The following is a 23,305-nucleotide window of genomic DNA, read 5'->3' on the forward strand; positions in this document are numbered from 1 at the left end:
GTGCGAGCGAACAGCGGGGCGTGCAGCGTTGCGACGAGCGTCCATGGGACTCGTCCAGTTTGCAATGAAGCGTCTCGTATATGTTTGCTTTGTTTAGTTAATTTCCCAGCCACATACTCGACGAGACGTGCTATTACTCTAGTAAAAAGCAGAGAGATGTATATTGTATAACGACCTCATGCTAGACCGGGATTGGTTCCGAGATTATTTTTCTGCTGAACCTCTTGATCACCGATCAGCCGTCATAGAGAATTTCGTGCCGTTCGCCTCGGCCCGACCCTGTCTAGTATGTCATTTGACTCATTTGTTACGTCTCTGACGATTTTCCTTGCTATTTCCCATGAGACTAGTCGAGTGTGGCTTAAGTGAAACTTATACGATGCGGCGAACGCCCCGCAAGTCGCCACCGCTTGAGCATTCACTCAGTCTGGCTAGATCCGATGTCATATGATGGAATGGAATGAAGGAAGAAAGAAATTTCATGAATGTTTTTTTGTGCAGTTTCAAAAGTTTTCTTAGATACTTCTAATATATTTCTATAGTAAATAACAACGTGCCACTATAAAAATAAAGTGCTTAAAATCAGTGCTACATTTACCTCTTCCTTGCTCAAAAAGAACTGAAAAGAAAGCACACATTTAGGTTAGCTAACACCAACTAATACACTCCATTCGTTATGGCATGCTTGTTACGGTTTTATTCTATCTCTGGTTGACGCTGTACGCTGCGTGTAGCGTCAAGTTCTAAAGAAACGTCGGTCTTTCAATGGATTAGGTATTAGGTAGTAAATACTGATGTAGTGTATGTTATGTACCTTATTTCAACTCATGAACGAGCCGTCACCCGCAACGAGGAAAGAAAATTGCCGCGCGCCGCTCTGGGGCCCATTTCACAAAAGTCTCAAAACTGAAAGTAAGCGGAAGTCTCGTTCCAACTTGTCATATTAGACAGTGACTACCACTTGTAAATTGTAACTTGTAGCTTCGAGAAATGGGACCCAGGGGACAAGTTGGAAAGAGACTTCCGCTTGTAACTTGTAACTTTCAGTTTTGAGAAATGGGCCCCTGGTCGTTAGTACGTTTCCTTCACCTTAGGCACGTGTACATAAACCGAGCTCAGTACTCTTTCGCTATGCGGCCAGTTTACTGAGGATTCACACATTTATTTCATAAACTGGACAATCAAAGTCCTTCAATGTATTTGGTCGAATTTGGTCAACGTAATAGGAATGAGCTTGGTTTAACGCATGGCCCGCCGCAAGCAGCTTGCGTCCAGTCCACTGCCTTAGCTTGGAAAACCACTGCCTTAAATTTAAGTATTATACATATTGGTAATTGTCTTTTTATGTCTTACCATATCTCGGGACCATGGGGTCCCGGACTTTTGGGAGGCATGTGTGGGGCCGAAGCCAACAGCACAGAGGCCCTTTTAGACACTTTAATCTAAAGGCAAGGGATACACCTGGCGGATACCATCCCAGAGCGCACAATATGATACATCCGGAGATGGTCCCCGCCAGGTGTAAAGACTATTTCAGTGCAGCACTTTTGTGTTGCGATGGGAACTAAGGTCATAGGCTATTGTTGTGCAAGTTGGATGGACTGGATAATGGTCTATGGGGGGAGACTATCGGACACCTGCCATGACAACTAGTCTCAAGATTGTAAAAGACAGGCGGTGACTCGCCAACTCATTGAGTGGGCCCTGCAAAACGGCCGCACGCATGGTGCGACAACAGAGCAACACTTGAAGAGTGGCTGAAAGGTTGTCGAGAGGTGAGACTGCGGTAGCCAGATCCCGGTGATCCGTTCAGCAGGCCGCCGGCGTTATGACATTTTACACTTCCAACCTGGAGCATAGGTCCCGCTCTTGCGAATCCACTCTGGCCGGCCGGTTAAGGCAAGCGCAGAGGCGAGGGCTAGATGGAAGTGCCCTCTGGAATAGGGGTCCGCGGTGTCGCCACTCACCGTCAGCTCGCCACAAGCTAAATGGGCCGCAGACTGGCCAAAGGCAAGGACGTGGCCTACGATGGAGTGAGCTCGCCCAGAAGATGCCTGTTCACCCTTGATTTGAATATAAGCTCGGAAATATAACCGCCGGCAATGACAGACTCCTTGGCAGTGCGCATAAGAAGAAGAAAAGCGCTTCGTGCGAATTCGCGGAATATATACCAAGTAAGATGTAACAGCACGCAGCGTGGTCAACCAGAGTTTGAAGCCTAAGTTAGTTATTTTATTTAGCTTACGGTTGATGACGGTTTACATTTAGTCGGCCGCCACATTTGCCAATGAAATCGCCCTTTTTGCTCGAAGTTTACAGAACGTTTTGTTTAGGGCGTCTACAAACATTGCGGTGGCCGAATATTTGTAAACGCAGCCTAAGATGGTAAGGCCATTTATTTGAGAGGCATGTTTAAGGAGCAATACTAAGAAAGCTAAATGGCTAAAACTACACAAATGCCCTATTCGTAACCATAAAACCATATAGCAAAGGTAAGTAAAATAGAATACCTGATGGTATACAGTGTTATCAATATCAGAGAAAAACTGTGTTGCAAATGTAATTTAAAGTTCACATATGTTATTGTAGTTGTAGTACTTGTAATATAAATTATTATCCAACCAAAACAGGTTTATTTTTCCAAAACCGAGGATTCAGTTTTGCTGTGCTGTGATTGACACTGTAATCGAATTCTATAAAAAAATCTTCAATCTAAATTCTGGACGACAACTGCCGAAAATGCAGTCTTTGGGGCCGAAACAGCTTTAGGGGTCGAAAATGCAGTTTTAGGGACCAAAAATGCAGTTTTAGGGGCCAAAAATGCAGTTTTAGGGGCCAAAAATTCAGTTCAGAGGCTAAAGTTCGGTATTTTACTGTCTACTACAAACATGAAATGCATGCAATATGTTTCACATCTACTATACATGCAAAAATGATTCCGCACTTAATGCTTTCCAATAGACTGTAGTGTATTTGAATTGTAGCTTATCAGTATAAGATAATTACTTAATTAGAAAATTACAAATTTTGATATCAAACAAATGGAGTATATTGTATACATAAACTGGAGAGTGAAAAGTCAAATTAGAGATAAAAAAGGTCATCAAAATCAATAAATACCTATACATACTTTTAATAGTCTGTTAGGTTGGGCCAAATATAAACATACATGTTACATGACATGATTATGTCCCGTTTGAGTATAAAAATGTGAAAATCATGTTAGTTTATATCAACATGTGTGAATAGGTGTTAAATTATTTTGAACTAAGATAGCTGTGTTCTTTGATAACAATGACTTTGAGGTACCTAAGAACTTTAAAAAAAATTATTAAGACAGTATTATTTTAGTGCTTTATAGGCAAGAAGGTCTAACCATTTTTTTTATTCAACAAGAGAAGAAAAACAGGTTTGTGTCAAACAGTAATCCTATTATAGATTTTTTAACTCACTGTGTTGAGTAAGACTAAAATACTCATGCAACACTGAATAGTAATTAGCAGTTAGTAATTGGCACTTATTTGTTGTTGTAAAGTTTCCAAAGTTGCTAAATTCTTTCATGGAAAATTAGAACAATATTATTTTTGTTGGAGGATTGAAATACTTCATTTCTAAAATGAAAGTTTATACATTTCCGCAGATAATTTCCTAAAATTTAAAAAAATATTTTAACTACCTGGAAACTACATAACACATTAGATTTGTTTGATATAAATAGATAAGGTGTTGTTTACTCAATAGTTTTGCTTCCAAAACTATGTATTTGTATGTTAAAGACAAATAAAACAAAACTTACCTGTTTATGTTTAATTTTAGGCGATGTCTGGTACGCCAACTCTAGTTTGGGGTTACTGGGGGCTTTCTTTGGTCTTGTGTTCTTAATTCCTAAAGACTTCCCGAATGGCGCAAACCAGTACCTAAAATTTAAAATATTTTTTTTGTAACTTACTTAACTTTCAATATTATAACTTTACTAACAAAAAAATACTGTTACACTATTATTTTCCTTCTATATATTCATATATACCGTTTAGTAAATACCGTATAATTATTTCGTGAAGTTTAAATTTGCTGTAGGTAGAATATGTATACTTAGTTAAGGTGCGTAAATAATAAGTTCTAATTAATATAAATGATAAAAATCGCTTAACTGAAAGTATCTTCACAAATACTTGACACCATTGAAATTATCACAAGTTAATCGAGATACCTGTTACGTTTATCCATGTTATCATTGCCGGTAGCAACGTTATCAATACCTGTCTTATTAGAAATCTGATTTAACTAGCCTTTGCGACTACCTACATTACTAAAGTATGCATAATTATTAAGAGCACTCACTTCTCTAGTATGTGCCGCAGTATTATTAGCAATATTGCTAAGGGCAGGGGGTACGCAAGATGCCTGTAATCATTATAAACTACAGGCTTATCAGGTCCTGGAGCCAAATCCTCCCAGGTAGTATTTGGTGGCAACCACACATATTCATCCCAAAATGTATCTAATAAAATCCGCAACATATTAACACTTTCCTTATCACCACTGTTTACTGTTAAGAACAAGTCCAGTTATATGCTAATAACAATTAAATCACGTCATAAACACACCCAAGAGAAAAATCAACGGCACACGACCGTCCGTCAGCCGACATGACACAAAAGTGTGGTGTTGCCAGAGTTCAATCAATCTGATAACTGCAGAAACGTTAAGCGTGACATTCATTTGATTAGAACGAATGAAAATTTGAAATCTCTAATAATATTTGAAAAAAGTATTAGAAAGAAGAATCGCGTCTTACGAAGTCTTTATAAAAGCTAATTCAGTAACAATAATATGTCAAGTTTTTGGTACATAAATTCGTCCCCAAATGTTTTGGTACAACATAAAATTAGCAGCAACACTAGCTTACTTGTCAATCTTGTCATTGTTCATGCGTGTCAGTGTCGTCAGTGAACTAAACTAACCTAAAATATTAATAACAAACTTTTCTCAAAAAAAATAGATTACGAACTGATTATTATAAAATAAACCTATTAACTTCAAACACAGCGCTCTTTTTGCTTCACCTTATGCATTAGAAGCATGTTGAAAACCGATAATGTTATTCTGCCCGACGTGTGCTAACATTCTTATGGTGGAAGAGGCACCGGAGACAGGGCTCAGGTACGGGTGCAACTCGTGTCCATATGTCTACAGCGTCAGGAAGAAGGTTTCATCACGGACGTTCCCTAAACTCAAGGTTGGTACCTAAAATTACCTAATATTGTGGGTGATGCAATCTGTCCTGAAGTAAATGTTGATAAATTTTATTATGTGTTAAACTGCTGCTAAACCAAATGTTTCAATAATATAGAACCGTCTGTACTATTCTTGTTGGTTGAGTTGACTGCCTCGATTAAATCACATTGGGGTAAAAAATGCAATATTGACTTTTCATATTTCTTGAAAGGTGTTGTAAAATTGTTCAGAGTAAAAGCATAATTAATCACCTTACATACATTCAGAGTTAATTAATTTAATGTCACTTGAAATAGGAATCAATTTTCCTTTAATTGATGCAATTTTCTCATTTAAACATGTACCTATAAAATTATCTTCTTTTTCTTCAATAGTTTTCCCTCAAATAATTATTAACTATAAATCCTATAAGTTATCTTACTATTTACTGTAATGAATATTATTTTATGTACCTTTATGAATTAACTTATCTTACAGGTTTATGATATCAATGTACAAAAAAAAAAAAAAAATATGTGTAAAATAAATATTTATCATGTATTTCAGGAACTGGATTATATTATGGGCGGTGCTGCTGCCTGGGAGAATGTAGATTCAACCGATGCTGTATGTCCAAAGTGTAGCCACGGGAAGGCATACTTCATGCAACTGCAGACTCGATCTGCCGACGAACCTATGACTACTTTCTACCGCTGCTGTAACCACAAGTGTGCGCACAATTGGCGTGACTAAAAAGAGTGGAGATTTAAACATACATTGAGTATGAATTTAATGAAAAGACTTAACATATTCAGTAGTTTATTAATTAGTAGAAGTGCTTCACTTAAAATGAAGATAGAAAGGATGGCTCCTGTTATTCCCATCTCACTAGAAACTTCCAGCTCGAAAGCTGCAGAGTATCTTGCCACTGGACAAGTTATCGCAGTCCCTACAGACACGATATATGGTTTAGCTTGCAGTGCCAACTGTCCTGAAGCTATAAAGAAACTATACAGCATAAAAGGCAGAGATTCCGCCAAACCAGTAGCAATATGCGTAACATACATTGATAATGTACGTAAATGGGGCAACGCAGGACATTTAAGTGATGATTTACTGAACAGTTTACTACCTGGCCCTGTTACAGTAGTGTTAGAAAAGACCAAGGAGTTGAATAATCCGTATCTCAACCCGAAAACTACTAAAATTGGTATTAGGATACCTGATCACAGTTTCATCAATAAAGTTACAGAGAATTTTGATATGCCAATAGCACTGACTAGTGCTAACTTTAGTAATGAGCCATCTACACTGTCTGTAAAGGAGTTTGAACACTTATACTGTCATTTGGGGGCAGTATTTGATGGAGGCATGCTAAGTCAAGGCTTGGACCAAAACAGGACGGGTTCTACTGTGGTGGACCTGTCCAAAATTGGATGTTATAGTATTATAAGAAGGGGTATATCATACGAACATGTTGTGAAAGTTTTAGAAGAGAATGGTCTAACCAGTTGTTAAGTTTGTTTTTAAGACATTAATCAGTGAGGACATGTTTCTTCCTATCACTAAGATTAGAGTGAATTCTTATACTTTTTGAGTAAAAGTGATATTATGCCTCCTGTTGTATGCTAAATACAATGTTACTTTGACACTATTAAAGTTATAAGTGTACCTATGATTGGTTATTATTTATTGAAATAAAATAAATCAAAACAATTGTTCATTTTTTTATTTAACCATTATAATTACTATACAGTTAACTTGAAACTTGTACCTTTAATTTCATTGATTTTTTGCATTACAGTTAATTATACTATTTTTGTCTTAGCCTCTTATCAGACAATAGTTTGGTATTTTATTGAAAAGATATACATTAAGGCAGTACTTAGTTGCGATCAAATTTAAATAAGTAGAATAGTGTATATAGAATTCCAGAATACAATAGAAAACTTGAGCTAGGTCATCTGTGTCACCTTTTAAAACCTGTATTTAAAAACTGGTTTGACATTGAAGTTTCAATGAATAACAATTGACTAAAAGTAAGGAAAGTTAGGAAGGAAGAAACAAAGAGACTAGTTAAGAGATCTAAAGCAAGATCAGTTAATTTGGCATTATGTTAAGGATGCTGACTAGATTACATTGGCTAAACATTGGGGCCATTTTTAATCACATTTGGGTTTTTATGTTATTTCTACTGAGAATCACAAACTGTATTAATCCAAAATTTCCATAAATTTATAACTATTTTTTTAACATAACATTGCATATAAAAGAATATGTAAAATGCTATCAAAATTGAAATAGAAAACCTTAGTTCCGCTTATAAGAATCATTCTTTCAGTTTAGCCTTTGTTTCTGTTCAAAAGAGTTTGATTCTAAGTAGAAATAACATAAAAACATTGAAATTAGTATTTACCACTTACAATATGACCCTCAAAATAAATATTGAGCAAATGTAAACCAGTAAATCATTACAACTAAAGGCTTGGTACTTATGTCTATAATACAGCAACTAACTTCCCCTAATTTAAGTAACTGAATATAGATTTCACAATCATTTTCACCCTAACACCTATTTTATACAGGCTAAAATTTCCACTATAGAACCACTAAACATCAAGATCCAGTAGAACAAGCTAGCATTTGCTTGGAAATTGATGTAAGTGTGGCCCTGGACGTAACAACCACTACATAGGAGTACTGATGGGTCTTCTGTGTGCCGGCAATTTAGCTTCGAGTTGCTGCCATCGGTCGGGAGGCCACACTATCGCTACAGCCTTAGCGTTCAACAGACCTAATGACACAGGGCCGAAAGTGTTGCTGTCAAGCGTGTGCCCCGTATGGTCGCCTTCCACCCAGCAGTGGCCCTCGGGAACCTTCACGTACTGCGTCTTGTAGCCCAGTGTGCTCACCACATCCCCCTGCAGCGCTACCACACGCTTGATAATCTTCTGGTTAGGATCCTTCGGCGACACCAGCGATACAACGTCACCTCGCTTCACACTGAAGTCTCTGATCGCCCATCGCGATAAAAACACGTAGTCCATGTTCTTCGCTTCTGGATTGAGTGCTGGCTGCATAGATATACCCTCGACCCGAGCCACATACCCCACGGTGTCGAGCAGGGTTAGGCCTACTGGGAGGCCAATTAGAACCGACTTAAACATACTCTTTAGAAACATGAGTTTGTTCAAGCGACTCTTTCTGGCAGCAAATCGAGCCCGGCATAGTCACGGGAAAAGGGTTTTACATTAGAACATACTGATTTTTTTGAATATTTAAACAGAATTTGTTTGCGGCACTGACATTTGATTTGAGTTTTTTGATGGTTTTTTGAAGTTATACAACTTGTCAAAGAAATGTCAATGAGTAAGTTTGAGATCACTGCAGTGCTCTTATAGCTGGCGAGTTTTACTGCGGCGTTTTACACTATGTTTCAAACATACCTGTTAAGACGTTTTTCGAAGCTATAAACTAGGGCACGTTTGTTTTGAGTACAATTTGCAACGTGGATTTGAAACCGGTTTTGGTTTAACGTGTCACGTCACTACAATGAAATGAATGAATGACCATAGAGTTTCGGTCTTCACAAATACTTTTAAAAAAAGTGTTGATGCTTTCTATAGTAAATTACAACCAAACAGAAATTTTGGACATTTTATTTGCGTGTAGTGAGTTTAATATCACATAAATGACAACAAAAGACCTCAGGATTTTAACAATCGGAACCTGGAAAGCATAAAATAAATAATAGTGTACAGATGGAAGCGTTTCGTCCTCGAGAAAAACTTACAATCTGCATAATCAGCTGTCAGTGAGATAGATCATCTGTCCCTGTAAATATTAAAGCTAAAACAATCATAACACGTTTTAGTTAAACGAGTGTAAATAATGAGGTAAACGGCCCCGCTAAGATGTGACTTCGATCGCGTGGTGGATCGCCGCAACCCGAGAACAGAAATGGGATAATAACCTAAGAGCCTCGGCCGAGCCATGGCTGGTCTCCCGTGAGGTCACGCGTCCGTTCGAGGGCAGGTAGCGCGCACATCATGTCCGGCGACTTCCCGTTCGCGACGAAGATCGTGAGTCCCGTGAAGTGCAACGAGAAGCCATGGGACCTCTGGGTGAGCGAGATCGGGCACTCGTCGCCGCGGCGCGACGAGCCCGCCGCCGAGGCCAAGGCGGCGCCCGCGCGGCCGCAGCCCTACAAGTCCGGCCCGCGCTACCGCCGCGCCGGCCTGCACCGGCTGCGCCACGACTCCATGAGTCTCCACGGCCTCTTCCCGCAAATGGACAATCTCAACGCGGCCATTTGCCACATGTGCGGAGTGGTAGTGAAGTGCAGTGCGGCTTACAGACACTTACTGGAGTCCCACACGGGCTCCGAACCCATCCTCCCACCTCCACCTCCCGCTCCCACAGTCAAGCTCAAAAGTGGTCACAGTCGGAGTCGACATAAAAAAGAACTGCCTCCACCCCCTCCCCCCGTAGACATCCTGCCTGTCCCCATGGAGACATCGCCTCTTTACACAGCTACGACTCCTCTTTCAAGGATAGTGATACCGCAGCCCGATTTGCAATACTTAGAAGAGCCGGGGACTTCATCAGCGGTCAGTGGAGAAGTCCAAGTGTGTGTGGAGACGGGGGAGCTGCCGGTGGTTAGTATACAAGATACGGAGGATTTGCCTCTCGGTGAGAACATCACCGATGATATAGTGGATATTATGAACTCTGAAGGCATACAGAGCGCGGACGACATCACAAATGCGGCAGACTGGAAGAATATAATTAGAGATATAGGGAAGATGCAAGATCTCAACTTTCCTCAAACCACCGATACGGTACAAACGGACCTGTTCGCGCCCGTGGACGGGGCCCTCGCTTACCACACCATGACTGACACAGACTTAAGTAGTTTACAATTCGCATCGAACACCTCACCCATGCTCGCGTCCGTGATAGACACGGGCGTGCTCAACGCTCAAGCTTTAAAACCGGCGCCCGCCACGCCGACGAGTAAGGCGCGGCCGAAGGCGAAGTCGAAGTTTAATCTCCGGGAGTACGACCCCAACAAGCACTGCGGAGTCGTCACCGCCGACAACCCTAAGCCGTGCACGCGGTCTCTGACGTGTAAAGCGCACGCCCTGTCGCTACGGCGGACTGTCGAAGGGCGAATCAAACCGTTTGACACGTTATTGGCCGAGCATCGAGCGGCGAGAGACGCGGGGCAGCACGCGAGCGCGGCGGCGGCGGCGGCTGCGGCTGCCGCGGCCGCCGCGCCCGCACCTCCCGCGCCGCTCCTCACGCCGCTACTGGTCAACGCTTCGTTGGATCTCAGCGCATTCAACGGCCTCACGCCCGAGCAGCAAGTGAACGACATCTACGCGAGTCTCGTCAGCCTGGAGGAGTCGCACGGCGTCCTGCCCGACACGTCGGCCATCGCGCCGCTGCTGAGTCAGGCGCTGCCGCTGCCGACGGAGCCGTTCCTGCTGCCCGACGACGCGGAGATCCCTCTGGAGGTGCCGGCGGTGTCACCTGTGCTGCCGCCTGTGGTCCCCAAGGTCGAGAAGGCGGAGCGCGCGGAGGAGGCGCCACCCCCGCTGGTGCCGGGCGACGTGTGCTGGTACTCGACGTGTCCGCGGCCGCTGGCGCTGTGCACGTTCAACGCCTCCCACGCCGGCGGCGCCATCACCCTAGGCAAGAAATTCGCGACGGTCCGGAGTAACATAAAGTCTTCGCTCTCTCGTTCACAGTGCAAAACCGGCGCGACGAACAATTACTATTATAATCAGAACGCTCTGTCGTTGTCTAAAACTGTACATATGAATAATGCTAGTAAAACTAATAAGCCCGAACTGCGAAAGCTGATAGTGACGTGTAGTGGGGGCGGGAAAGTGCAGCAGACTCTGAGCGAGCTGTTCGGGGGGGATGTGAGGCATGTGAACGGGCACGTGGGGCACAGTGGCGCGCAGGGGCACAAGCGCGCGCCGCTCAAGCACGGCAAGCGTGCCCCGGCCCTAGATCTAGGCTTCGGGCTCGACCCGCTGCTCGACGAGAAGTGCTGAGCACCTATAAGCAATCACCGGTTGTGTAGTCACATATGTGTATTTATTTTTCTGTACGATCACGATGTAAAATAATGAACACGAATACCCGCAGATAATGTTATGATAATGTTAAATCTCATTTGGTTTCAAGAAACGAACTAATGTTTGTATTATTTTGTATATTATTTATAAGATTTTTTTAAATCGTTTCCGACGTCGTCGGCATGTGTCAATGAGAATTAAAAATAGATTATACAGAATGGTTGTATTTTTTCGAAATGACATATTACTCATTGTTGATACTGATAAATGGCCTAGGATTAATAATGGTTAATGTGATGAAAATTTCCATGTAAAAATATAAATACTATTGAATAAGTATATCCGTAATAGTAAATCACCTCCTTTTGAAATAAAGGAATACCTCAGTTCTACTTTTCCTTGTTTTACTTCGTTAATTCACTGTCTCCTTTAACTAAACTAAAATACCTGTGTCTCTATGGGAAGCTATCAACTTCGCGAATCCACATATCTCCGACATTTAGAAAAAATCCGACTTCTAAACCGACAAAAAACTTAGTGTTTTGGGGTCAGCAACGTGCATGTAACACCACTGGACTTGCAGGCGTCCATAGGCTACGTTGACTGCACTGTATACCATCAGTCGGGCCGTATGCTCTTTTGCCTCCAAGTTAGTAATAACCTAACCACAAAAATTAAAATTTTGAAAAAACCCCCTACCGCGACATAGTAGACCGATTTTCATGAAACATGGCTAAGAACACTCCCGACTAACTCGGCTTTCAGACAAAAAAACTAAATCTAATTCGGTTCATCCGTTCGGGAGCTACGATGCTACAGACAGACAGACACGTCAAACTTATAACACCCCGTCGTTTTTGCGTCGAGGGTTAAAAAATAACCGGACACGCAAAAGTAATGTTGGCAAGGTTGAGGAGAATGAGGAGACCTTAGCCCCGCTTAGGGCCCCTTGCCCAACGAAAATGTAGGGTTAACCCACCATTTTAAATGGAATTTGACAGTTGACAGCCCACTAACCCTGAGTTAAGTGGTTGGTGCAAGTGGGCCTTAGTCAATTAAAATTCTAACAATATGCCCAAATTATTTCCTTGATGAATTAGGAAAAATTCTGTTCAACAGAGCGTAGCAAAGCAAATGTAACTCGCCGTTTCGTATACGAATATTAACCAGTTCTTTTTTACGGCGTTTGCTGGTAACTGTTGTAAGATAATTGCGTCGTGGGAGAGTAAAGCAACTATAGAAGACTAGCTTTTGCCCGCGGCTTCGCTCGCGTGCAATTCGAAAATTGCAGAAGGTTCCATACTTACCCCCCATTTTCAGGAAGCGGGGGTTAGAAAGAGACAAAAAATGTCCACTTAAAAAATCACGTCAATCCGTCGACTCGCTTCGTTTTGCCGTGAAAGACGGACAAACAAACAGACTCGCACACTTCCGTTTTATAATATTAAGTATGGATTGTTTCAAAGGGAAAAGAACAATGTCGTTTGTAAACTGAGAGATAGCTCCGGAAAACGGTTAACGATTTCAAAAGCATTGAAAGTATAGTCAGTTTACAGTCAAGAAGCGCTGGTAGCCTAGTGGTAAGTGCGTGCGATTTTCGTTCCGGAGGTCGCGGGTTCGAACCCCGGCTCGCCCTAATGAGTTTTTCGGAACTTAGTGCGAAATGTCATTTGATATTTGCCAGTCGCTTTTCGGTGAAGGAAAACATCGCGAGGAAACCGGACTAATTCCAATAAGGTCTAGTTACCCTTCGGGTTGGATGGTCAGATGGCAGTCGCTTTCGTAAAAACTAGTGCCTACGCCAAATCTTGGGATTAGTTGTCAAAGCAGGCTCCCATGAGCCGTGGCAAATGCCGGGATAACGCATGGAGGATGATGGTGATGAAAGTACTTAGTCAGTTTGCTAAACCGATTTTTAATTAGCAGATACGTTTACGAGCGATAGTACAAATAAGGAAAATGGCAAAATTGTTCACTTCTTGAACTTGAACAATACGGTAGCTTATAATTACGTAGGTACCTACCAACCTAGCTTAGATGCACGATTTTCTTCCATATCTTCCTTTATGAAAATAAATATAAGGCTTTTTTTATTTTGTTTTGTCTCACTGTTTTGCAAAGTGCTGTGAAACCGTCGCAACGCTCAGGATTCCAGTGGTCGAACCACTCGCTACGCTCGCGGTACTCATTTGTAAGGTCTGTTTTAAAACAAATAGGTATCTATGTCAAAAAAACTAAGAGCTGCTCTACCTATAAGTACAAAGCACAACCGATTGAAGAACCCACGATTTTTGCCCACACAAATACCTATTTATGATGAATAGGGTTAATATAATTATAAGATATCAGACTCACCTTAATCTTCTATTATCTAATTTTTATTTTCCGACAGATTTCTCCTAAAATTCAATTGTTAGGTAGGTATGAAGATTCGTACCAACTTTGTATCTATAACAACTCTATTAATTACCACCATAGCTAATTTTTTGCCAGCCTGCCCACTGCCAGAGACTAGTAAATTTACTAGACTGCCGATGACTAGTGAAGTAAACTACTGATAATCTTATATAATGTAATTAAGAGAAATTATGTAACTTTTTATAGTATTTTTATTTAGCCATCAGGCACAGGTAGTTAGACAATATTATTATGTCAATCATTCACGCTACATTTGCTACATACGTAGCTATCGTATCGATATTACCTATCTGTCTTTCTAGCTAGATGTTATTGCTTGTCCTAAGGCACCCCAGAGGTGTATAAACATCCACAAGATGCTTCCACACCTGTTTTTAACCACCGCCTTGCCTCTCGCACAGTATTATGAGTTCTGTCTACCCCGTTTGGGAACACAGGCGTGCGTTTAGATATGTACCTACTCAATCATTATGCATATTTGATATTTTATTAACATCTTGTTAGCTTCGTATTTGAATCTAACATCATACTCGTACATAAGCAAATGAAAGCATTAGGGCCCGCGCACACGGATGCAACAGTTGCACGGCGACATTTTTTGTCTCTGTCGTCACTCCTTAGACGCACGACAGAGACAAAAAATGTCGCCGTGCAACTGTTGCATCCGTGTGCGCGGAGCGTTATTCTTGGCACCCCGCCGTCGCGACAGGAGTTAAAAATTCAACTGTATCGATCCTGTTCCTTATTGCCCGTAATGTGGCGATCAAATATCACACTTAACTTTGTTCGCGTACTTAGTATGATATATTGCTATTGCCCTATAAAATGGTTTATCGAGTGATCAAATATCACGGGAGATGGCGCTGTATCGGGAAAGGCGATTTCTACATCGCGCTAATGACATTTTTTATGGGTACAATTAAGTACCTGTACCTAGAGGACTACTGCCGGGGGCCAAAACGGTTTATCAAATATGACGGGAGATGGCGTTATACCAGAGGCGCTGTTTTCTACATCGCGCTAATGTATTTTTAAGGAATGTTTTAGATATACAGCCATAGAATACACTTATATATAGAAGCTTAGGGATACAAAACAATAAGAGGCCGGTTATATCGATAGAAAGCAAAATTTTTCATACAAACTTTAAATGGGACAGTATGATAACTCGCATAGTTTCGTTTCATTAAATTGCGGTATTTTATTGATGTATTGAATTGTATGTACAATCAAAGAGGATCGAGTATTAAAGAGAGTTACTGTCAAAGTAAAATGTGTAATCACAGTTCATAGACTGTGCCATCTCTCGACACGGGCTTAAAACTTTTGAACCTCAGTTTTGACAATCTGGCCCATATTCTTAGCTTGATATGTTTTAAAATGTCAAATATTAATATTAGCGCCATCTAGCCGAGCGTACCCCAAAGGTGTGTCGCCATCTATAGCTCACCGTACCTTTTTCTGTATGGTTTTGGGGTACGTTTTTTTCTTAGACTTTATCTATACGAAGTTATATAGGTCTTTGTGTACAATATAACAGAATCGCATGCGAGTTATAGGTTAGGCTTTAGGTTTTAAATTTCAACTCTATACAAATGATGAATAGCAATAATGCTTACTTTGTAACTGCGGAACCCTAAAAAGAAAATTTGTCTGACATACTTACCCAAATGCGTACAAACATACAATACAAAAACATAAGCCCGAAATAAAACCAGCTCAGTACGGGGACAATATTCATATACATTCGTCCACTGCCCATACGTAAAGTGGGTCATGTGAAAGTAAGATCAAAGATATCAGAATCACGCACAGGTTCGATTCCCGTGTGTACACAATGGTTAATTATGTGTTCCAGAAGCGAAAGGACTAAAGTGCAACGTGGTCTACATGAGGTTTTGATTTTAATGGCATTATGTCTAATCGTAAACTAGAACATTCCTTTGCTAATCCGCGAATTGTATCCGTTATACTTACTTGCGTATTTTTTCTGCAACTGACTGACTGAGTCAGTTGCGGAACTTCAGACCGTCAACATTAGCTCCTGAGGATGCCTCGTAGAGAGGCGAAACACGTGTCGAGTTTTGTATTTTTGGTGGTGGATTGTTAGGCACTGGTCCCACCGCGAGCTAGTAAGCTATGAGCTATCGGCTATAAAAACGAACAAAAGATAAGCACTCCCGTGCAAATAAAAGAGACACGGCGATTTTGATAGCTCACCGCTGGGCGAGTAACTATAAACATCGCCGTGTCTCTTTTATTTGCACGGGAGTGCTTATCTTTTGTTCGTTTTTATAGCCGACAGCTCATAGCTTAGGTACTAACTCGCGGTGGGACCAGTGCCTAATATTTGCGTATTTATTTTTATTTTTGCGGTGGGAGGGTGAGAAAATTAATTGCATGTAAAAAATACGCAAGTAAGTATAACGGGTTTAGCACTGATTGACTTGCACGTTATCAATTCGCGGATTAGCAAAGGAATGTTCTAGTTTACGATTAACATGGATTTCCGCAAAGTAACGCCTGATTCCATCGGGCATTATATCTGTATGATTTTCGTTGCACTACCTGGTAAAGCTACGTTGATTGCAAAAATGGTTAAGAAAGTTGCATGGGCACAGTATAATAACGAGTACTATCGCACAGTATGGCCACTCCCGCTCCCCGCTGAAAGTGCCGCCCACCCGCTCTCGGTTACCTCACAGTTACCGCCTGTCAAAAACGCGACCAGTCGACCACCTGTCATATCTCACTCACACAATCATAGTACGCGTTCACCTACACGAGCTTAGACTGTGTGCTAGGAACGCGCCTCTTTCATATATTTGATCGCCAGTGTCCGAGGTGTGACATGGGTGGCAAAGTAATTGCATGCGGATTTGCTAATGCGAGTTGTTTTTTTAAGCTCGCCGACTTTTAGGTAATAATACCATCTTAGGCCGTTTTCACATTATCCGATCCGATATCGGATGTCGGAAGGATTTCAATGGAAAAAATCCAAGATGGCGCCTGTAATGTATGGGATATCGGTCCGACATCCGATATCGGATCGGATAGTGTGAAAACGCACTTACGTAACTCAAAAGCGTCGGGCTTTTGAGATGAATGTGTGGCATTGCTTAGAAAAGAGTTCTTAACCCTTAAATGCATGACATTGACAAAGATTTATTCAAATTTGAATTTTGACATGCTGCCAATAGAGTCAAAAAAACATGATGCATATATACATCACTATGCATTTAAGGGTTAAACTCAATGATGAACAAATGCATATAAGAGCCATTTTAAAAGAATTTCCATTAAAAAATGGATATGTACTCATAAAGAATCTTCTCTGGGGCAAAGACATTTCTTCAATAAATAATTATACACTGGTATTTCACGTCTCAGTTTATTAACATGAATAGTATCCAAGATATCACACTTAACAAAGTTTCAAATTAAGCATATTAAAGGCTTTAAACAGTATTATTGCATGTGTCAACATTTACAAGCAATATTAGATCTTATCACTTTGAAAAAGATTTCCAATTGATTCCTCAATCCTGTCACTTCTCTTTATTTTGTAGAACGAACGTGTTTTTTAACGCTTTAGTGAGAGATGTGGTTCGTTATAATATGCCAGGTCGAAAAATCGGAGTACTGTACTGAAAACCGTCGTACGAGTATACGTGCGAAAGTGAAATTCGTAACTCGTGTTGATTTAAAATTCGGCCGTGTTTTAATTTATTGCCACTCGTTTCGAACTTCCTTTTTATCGCACTTGCATCGAAATGTACTATTACCTATCAGTTTTACATATCAGTTGTTTTAAAATATATACTTACATACATATTTAAACAAGTATTAGTTTCTAATTCATTGTATGTATTTTTCTGTCACTCCGAGAGTAGAAAAAACCGTTTGCGCCCTCGTACATTTAAAGGTACAATTAAAAACATCCTTTAAACTACGAAATAAAGTTCCAAATTCAACAGCACAAAAATTGTCCTGGGTCCTACGAGGTTGAAACTAAATCAAAATTAATAAGTTCTTAAGGAAATTTCAAGTATATTTTATACTTCAGTGACTTGATAATAAGGTTAATTTTCTACAAAAATGATCTAAGCTTATCTTTAGGTTATTTCTTCTTTCCTTTAGGTTTCGGTTTGACGCCTCTGTTCTTCGCTTTGACTATGCCTTTGAACTGTTTCGATGTGATCGCTTTTGTTCTGTAACAAATATGAACACATTTATTAAGAAAATTTGAGTAATATGTCCCACAATATTATTTATTTTATTACTTTTTAGGTCCCGTTTCAACACTGGTTTAAATATTTCATTCGGGATTTGTCATGCCGCTGTCAGAAAATTGCTACTGATTAAGGGCATTCTCAGAATTTGTGACCCCCCAAGTAGCGTAAGTTGATAACAAAAATTAACTCACTGTCAGTTTTGTGACAATAAGTAAGCATAAAATTTCTATAAAAATATTGTTTTTGTGTTAAATTACATAAACTTTATAGATAATCTACATTCAGAATGTGAAAAGTAAATTTTTAGACAAATGTCTTAATTGTCGTCACAAAACTGACAGCGAGTTAATTTTTGTTAACAACTTACGCTAATTGGGGGTTCCCAAATTCTGAAAATGCCCTTAAGTAACCTTTTATTAAAGTCCAAATTGTCTGTGACGGAATAGGGGACAAGGCGTTCGAGGGGTTAAGCTCGTTTTGTTGGCATAAATATATTGCCGCGGTTTTTCGAACTACCCCACACTTGGTCTTGTTTATCGTCTTGACTTTTGAGCATTAGGCAACAGTAACCTCACTGTTTTAAATGTTTTAATAAATAATAAACAATGTTTAACTAACCTAACCTCAAAATTAAAATTTTACACAAAAAAAAAAAACTCCCGATTAACTCAGCTTTCAGACAAAAAAAACTAAATCAAAATCGGTTCATCCGTTCGAGAGCTACGATGCCACAGACAGACACACACACAGACAGACAGACAAACAGACAGACAGACAGACAGACAGACAGACAGACATACATACACACAGACAGACACGTCAAACTTATAACACCCCTTCGTTTTTGCGCCGGGGGTTAAAAATATTTTTTTTTGCAAATATTTCATTTTTGGAACAAACTTTTATCGCCGACTGTACCTTTCTTTCAACATCTGCTGCTTTCCGATGCGTTTCTAAAAACCCGTAACTCGATGGGGATACGACGTTTCATAACAGAATTCCTATGACCACCTTTCCGCTCCATCATCAGATCAGCTCCATGATACCATAATATTGCATTGTCACGTGATTTATAAGTGCATATGTGTGCAAAATTTCAGCTCAATCAGAAATCGGGAAGTGGGTCAAATTTAGCTTCTACGTATTGACGTACACTAACATACTAACAAGGCAAGTTGAATAAAAGCTTGTAAAATACATGTGATTAGTTCTTCATTTACTTCTTTCAATGTTATGGTGCGTCCACAGTTGCACTTTTAAAACGTCGTCAACACAACTCTAGACCGATAGGGATATCAATGTTACGTCAGTCAACTATAGTTAAATAATAAATATTATAGGACAGAACATTAAATAAATGTCATATACAAAGAAAAAGTGACCAAAGCCTCAAGTGCTCCGAGTGTTTTCTATGAAAGTAATTTAATTTGTTCTAAGAGGATTATAGGACAGTCTTACACAGATTGACTGAGTCCCACGGTAAGCTCAAGATGGCTTCTGTTGTGGGTACTCAGACAACGATATATATAATATACAAATACTTATATACATAGAAAACATCCATGACTCAGGAACAAACATCTGTGTATAAATGCCCTTACCGGAATTCGAACCCGGAACCGCGGCTTAGCAGGCAGAGTCACTACACGCTAGGCCAGACCGGTCGTCAAAAGTATAACTTACCTCTTATTAAGATTTTTCCTGGACAACGGTATATACGCATAAGGATCATGTTTTCCTTTCTTCTTGACGTCTCCCTTCGCCTTCTTAGACCTGTATTCTGTGCCCGCACCAGACGCCATGGATGCCGATGAGTCTAGCGGTCTGTGAACAAAAAATTGGTAAATAAATAACATTGACAGAGATAGCAGACTAATTTAGAGATAGTAAAACACGCAATTGCATAAAAAATAAATTAAAACAGGAAAAAAAAACAAACTAACTAAAAACAACACATCAGATTTATCATGGATAAATCAACTTTTTCTTGCCTGTTATTGCCATGGTTACGGTCCCCTGAGTCACGCTGGTTTTATGCAAAATTATGCTACTTAAATTATGCAAGCAGGCATGTAGTCCATGTTTGTAGGTGGCAAAATAAGGAAAGGGCTTGTTAACACCAGAAAAATGCATGTTTGCATAGTTTAAGTAGCATAATTTTGCATAAAACCAGCGTAAGTCAGGGGACCGTACCGTAACCATGGCAATAACAGGCAAGAAAAAGTTAATTCACCCTCATAGATATCCTCTATTGACAAGGCGTTAAAGTGTGTTAGGATATTTTATAAAGTCAAAATTGCGCCTCTTTCATATATTTGATCGCCAGTCTCCGAGGTGTGGTGCTACTGTGTAATTGTGTAAGTAGTGAGTGAGTTGTCGTTCGACACCCCTGCAGGGGTGTGAGTGGCCCCTTCCGCGCTGGGCGCTGTGGGGGCTGTGTCGGGGCGCGCCCCATCCATGTGGGGCGGGCAGACGCCGTCTTTTTGTTGACGGCTTGGCGATCCGGTGATTGCTAGCCCTACCGCTACCGGCCGTTATCCAACCCCACGACCCCTAGCCTGGTGATACCGTTTGAGCGGGGCCAGGTTCGGGGCCGCAGTGAAGGCGACCGGCAGCTCGGGCTAGCGTGGGCGTGGTGGTGGTGGCGATGTTGGTGTTCAGTGTGGTGTGGGGGTATGTAAGTTATTCTATAAGGTATTTTACCTGTGGATACCCTTTCCTCCAGCCTTGTACTTGGATCCAACGGCTACAGTGGAGGCTTTGCTCCTATTCGACCTTCCACTCTTGATGCTGAGTATATCGTCGAACTTTCGCTTCGTACCTGACTTGAGTAACTTCGACTTTGTGTCCTTTTCTTCATTATCTGTTGGATAAAATGTATTTCTAAAGTGAGTTTTTAACCCCCGACGCAAAAACGAAGGGGTGTTATAAGTTTGACGTGTCTGTCTGTGTGTATCTCTGTCTGTCTGTCTGTTTGTCATACAAACAAACAAACAATAATTTATTTATTTAAAGTCACACACAGGTCGAACGCGATTAATTAACATTATTTTTACCTTTTTTCCCAACGTTCAGCGTTCGACCTGTGTGTGACTTTAAATATGTGTACAAAGCGCGAGAACTTAAAGTGCAATAATTTATTTGCAAAAAAGGGTATGGTTTACAGATCTTATACGAAGTAAACAGTCGTTGGTTTCACCTTTTTTAGTCTGTCTGTCTGTCTGTCTCCCGAACGGATGAACCAATTTAGATTTAGTTTTTTTTGTCTGAAAGCTGAGTTAGTCGGGAGTGTTCTTAGCCATGTTTCATGAAAATCGGTGCACTAGGTCTCGGTCACTAGGTAGAGGTTATTATGTACAATAACCTAACCACAAAATTAAAATTTTGAAAAAAACCCCCGACCGCGACATAGTACACCGATTTTCATGAAACATGGCTAAGAACACTCCCGACTAACTCAGCTTTCAGACAAAAGAAACTAAATCCATATCGGTTCATCCGTTCGGGAGCTACGATGCCACAGACAGACACACACACACAGACAGACAGACAAACATAACTGTACGTGTATGTGTATCATTAGTATGACTCTCTACTTCACCGCTAAGTCTAGCATGTTCATCATCATCATTATCGATAAAAAATATCATAGATAATGAAATGTACCAACAATATCTTATTATACATAGTATAGTAACTTACCAGTATCATCAGTGTCACTATCAACTTCCCCGCTAGGTCTAGCAGGTTCATCATCGTCATCACCCTCAAACGCATCATCGGTGATGATGAGCCGTCCGTCAGGCGCCATTTTGAAACCGCCATCTTTCTTCTTCTGTTTCACTTCTATCTGCTTCTTCTTTTGAGACGGGTCCGTTGCTGAAAATTAAAGAAATATTAAAACTTAATTTTCACATCTAACTTTCTTGATAACTGGCCGGAGCAGGCGGCAAATCGTGATATGTGGCGGACAAAAGGGGGGGATGACTTTGCCCACCAGTGGGACGGGATGGGTGTAACCGGCGCAAAACAGTTTTTTCTGTATATCTATTTGATTTACTAATCATACGGTAATACGTTATATTACCAATTATATTTACCAATCATACGGTAATATGTTAAAATATACATATTCATATTATTTATACTTGTTTTTATGTTTTTCGTCGTGTTTTATGATTAATCTGATACTGAATCTATTAATTGCTTACCCAGTTGTGTTTTTCTTTATTAAATTTATGATATTACTTACCACAACGATCATTAATCGATAAATAATGTCTATCAACCATTTATATGCATTTTCGTTACTTTACTTAAATATATGGCCGGCAACAGACAGTCTTAATTTTCATAATCTTAAAAAAATATTTGTATGCAAACTGACAGTTCAAACTGACACTGACAGATCTGTCAGTGTCAGTTTGCATACAAATCTTTTTTTAAGATTATGAAAATTAAGACTGTCTGTTGCCGGCCTATGTCTGTTTTTTTTTTTATGGGATAGGAGGCAAACGAGCAGACAGGTCGCCTGATGGTAAGCGATCACCGCCGCCCATGGACACCCGAAACACCAGTCTATAAATTTATGCAAACTATCAATATTAGGGATGTACCGACTAGTCGCCGACTAGTCGGGAAAGCCGACTATCCGGCCACATTTGTAGTCGGCGATTAGTCGGCGACTAGTCGGCAAAAAGGGCCGATTAGTCGGCACTTAATTAGTGATAGAAAAACAGTACAAAATTAAATTATTATCTGAAAATTATGGTTGTATTATGTAACTAAGTATTCGTAACTAGCTTTTACCCGCGGCTTCGCCCGCGTAATAAAATTATTCTTATTGAAACGTTTACAAAAAATAAGATTTTCATTTGGATCCGTAGGTTTCTTTGTAGGTATATCTGTCCGCGATTATTTCGATTAAGGTAAAGCGGGGCAATTCTCGACTGGGGGGCCATTGTAACTGATCTATTTGCTGTACGGTCATTCTTGCAATGATTATAGAATTGTTACACAGCGACCACAGCGTAGGTAGTACGAAAATGTATGTATTTTACCTATATAAATATTTATACTGGGGAAACTTCATACAACCCACATAGCCAGTATCTCGACGCTATGGTCGGTAAGGTAAAAAGTACTTCTTTCTCTTTTTCCATTTTGCTTATACTTATTGCAAACGTAAACATTAAAAGGCAAGCAAACAACGATCTTCTTACAGCACATTGAATGTAAAAGTTATTACGGATGCAGGATACTCGCCGATGCCTACTTACTAATCCCTTCCCACTGAGCCACCTGCATTTTACACTGCCTAGATATCGATTGCCGACCGATTATTCC

General features: G+C 40.3%; 6 protein-coding genes across 6 annotated transcripts in view; 3 read left to right on the plus strand and 3 right to left on the minus strand.

The window, feature by feature from the left end:
- Positions 1–514: 514 nt before the first annotated feature.
- Positions 515–4,675, minus strand: LOC125236541 (ceramide synthase 2-like). Its single transcript, XM_048143382.1, has 3 exons — positions 4,342–4,675; positions 3,797–3,917; positions 515–619 (listed from the first exon to the last, which is right to left on the minus strand). The coding sequence occupies exons 1-3, from the start codon at positions 4,518–4,520 to the stop codon at positions 560–562; spliced, it is 360 nt and encodes a 119-aa protein (XP_047999339.1). The 5' UTR covers positions 4,521–4,675; the 3' UTR covers positions 515–559.
- A 276-nt stretch (positions 4,676–4,951) lies between these two features.
- LOC125236542 (DNA-directed RNA polymerase III subunit RPC10) lies at positions 4,952–5,970 on the plus strand. Its single transcript, XM_048143383.1, has 2 exons — positions 4,952–5,239; positions 5,785–5,970. The coding sequence occupies exons 1-2, from the start codon at positions 5,099–5,101 to the stop codon at positions 5,968–5,970; spliced, it is 327 nt and encodes a 108-aa protein (XP_047999340.1). The 5' UTR covers positions 4,952–5,098.
- Positions 5,971–6,000: 30 nt separating this feature from the next.
- LOC125236538 (yrdC domain-containing protein, mitochondrial) lies at positions 6,001–6,935 on the plus strand. The gene has a single exon (XM_048143379.1). It carries the CDS (start codon positions 6,001–6,003, stop codon positions 6,733–6,735), a length of 735 nt encoding a protein of 244 aa, XP_047999336.1. The 3' UTR covers positions 6,736–6,935.
- Positions 6,936–7,816: 881 nt separating this feature from the next.
- LOC125236540 (mitochondrial inner membrane protease subunit 2) lies at positions 7,817–8,561 on the minus strand. Its single transcript, XM_048143381.1, has one exon. The coding sequence runs from the start codon at positions 8,397–8,399 to the stop codon at positions 7,905–7,907; it is 495 nt and encodes a 164-aa protein (XP_047999338.1). The 5' UTR covers positions 8,400–8,561; the 3' UTR covers positions 7,817–7,904.
- A 234-nt stretch (positions 8,562–8,795) lies between these two features.
- On the plus strand, positions 8,796–11,698 carry LOC125236536. Its single transcript, XM_048143377.1, has one exon. It carries the CDS (start codon positions 9,267–9,269, stop codon positions 11,280–11,282), a length of 2,016 nt encoding a protein of 671 aa, XP_047999334.1. The 5' UTR covers positions 8,796–9,266; the 3' UTR covers positions 11,283–11,698.
- Positions 11,699–17,101: 5,403 nt separating this feature from the next.
- Positions 17,102–23,305, minus strand: part of LOC125236782 (RRP12-like protein) — a 39,894-nt gene continuing 33,690 nt past the window's right edge. Inside the window, exons 19-22 of the mRNA XM_048143707.1 lie at positions 21,662–21,838; positions 20,663–20,822; positions 19,643–19,783; positions 17,102–17,935 (exon numbers count right to left, since the gene is read on the minus strand). Coding sequence (XP_047999664.1) covers positions 17,845–17,935; positions 19,643–19,783; positions 20,663–20,822; positions 21,662–21,838 — 569 coding nt within the window. The 3' untranslated portion in view covers positions 17,102–17,844. The remainder of the gene's footprint in view (positions 17,936–19,642; positions 19,784–20,662; positions 20,823–21,661; positions 21,839–23,305) is intronic.

This window comes from Leguminivora glycinivorella, chromosome 19 (genome assembly GCF_023078275.1).
Source record: "Leguminivora glycinivorella isolate SPB_JAAS2020 chromosome 19, LegGlyc_1.1, whole genome shotgun sequence".
In the NCBI taxonomy this organism is placed as follows: Eukaryota; Metazoa; Arthropoda; class Insecta; order Lepidoptera; family Tortricidae; genus Leguminivora; species Leguminivora glycinivorella.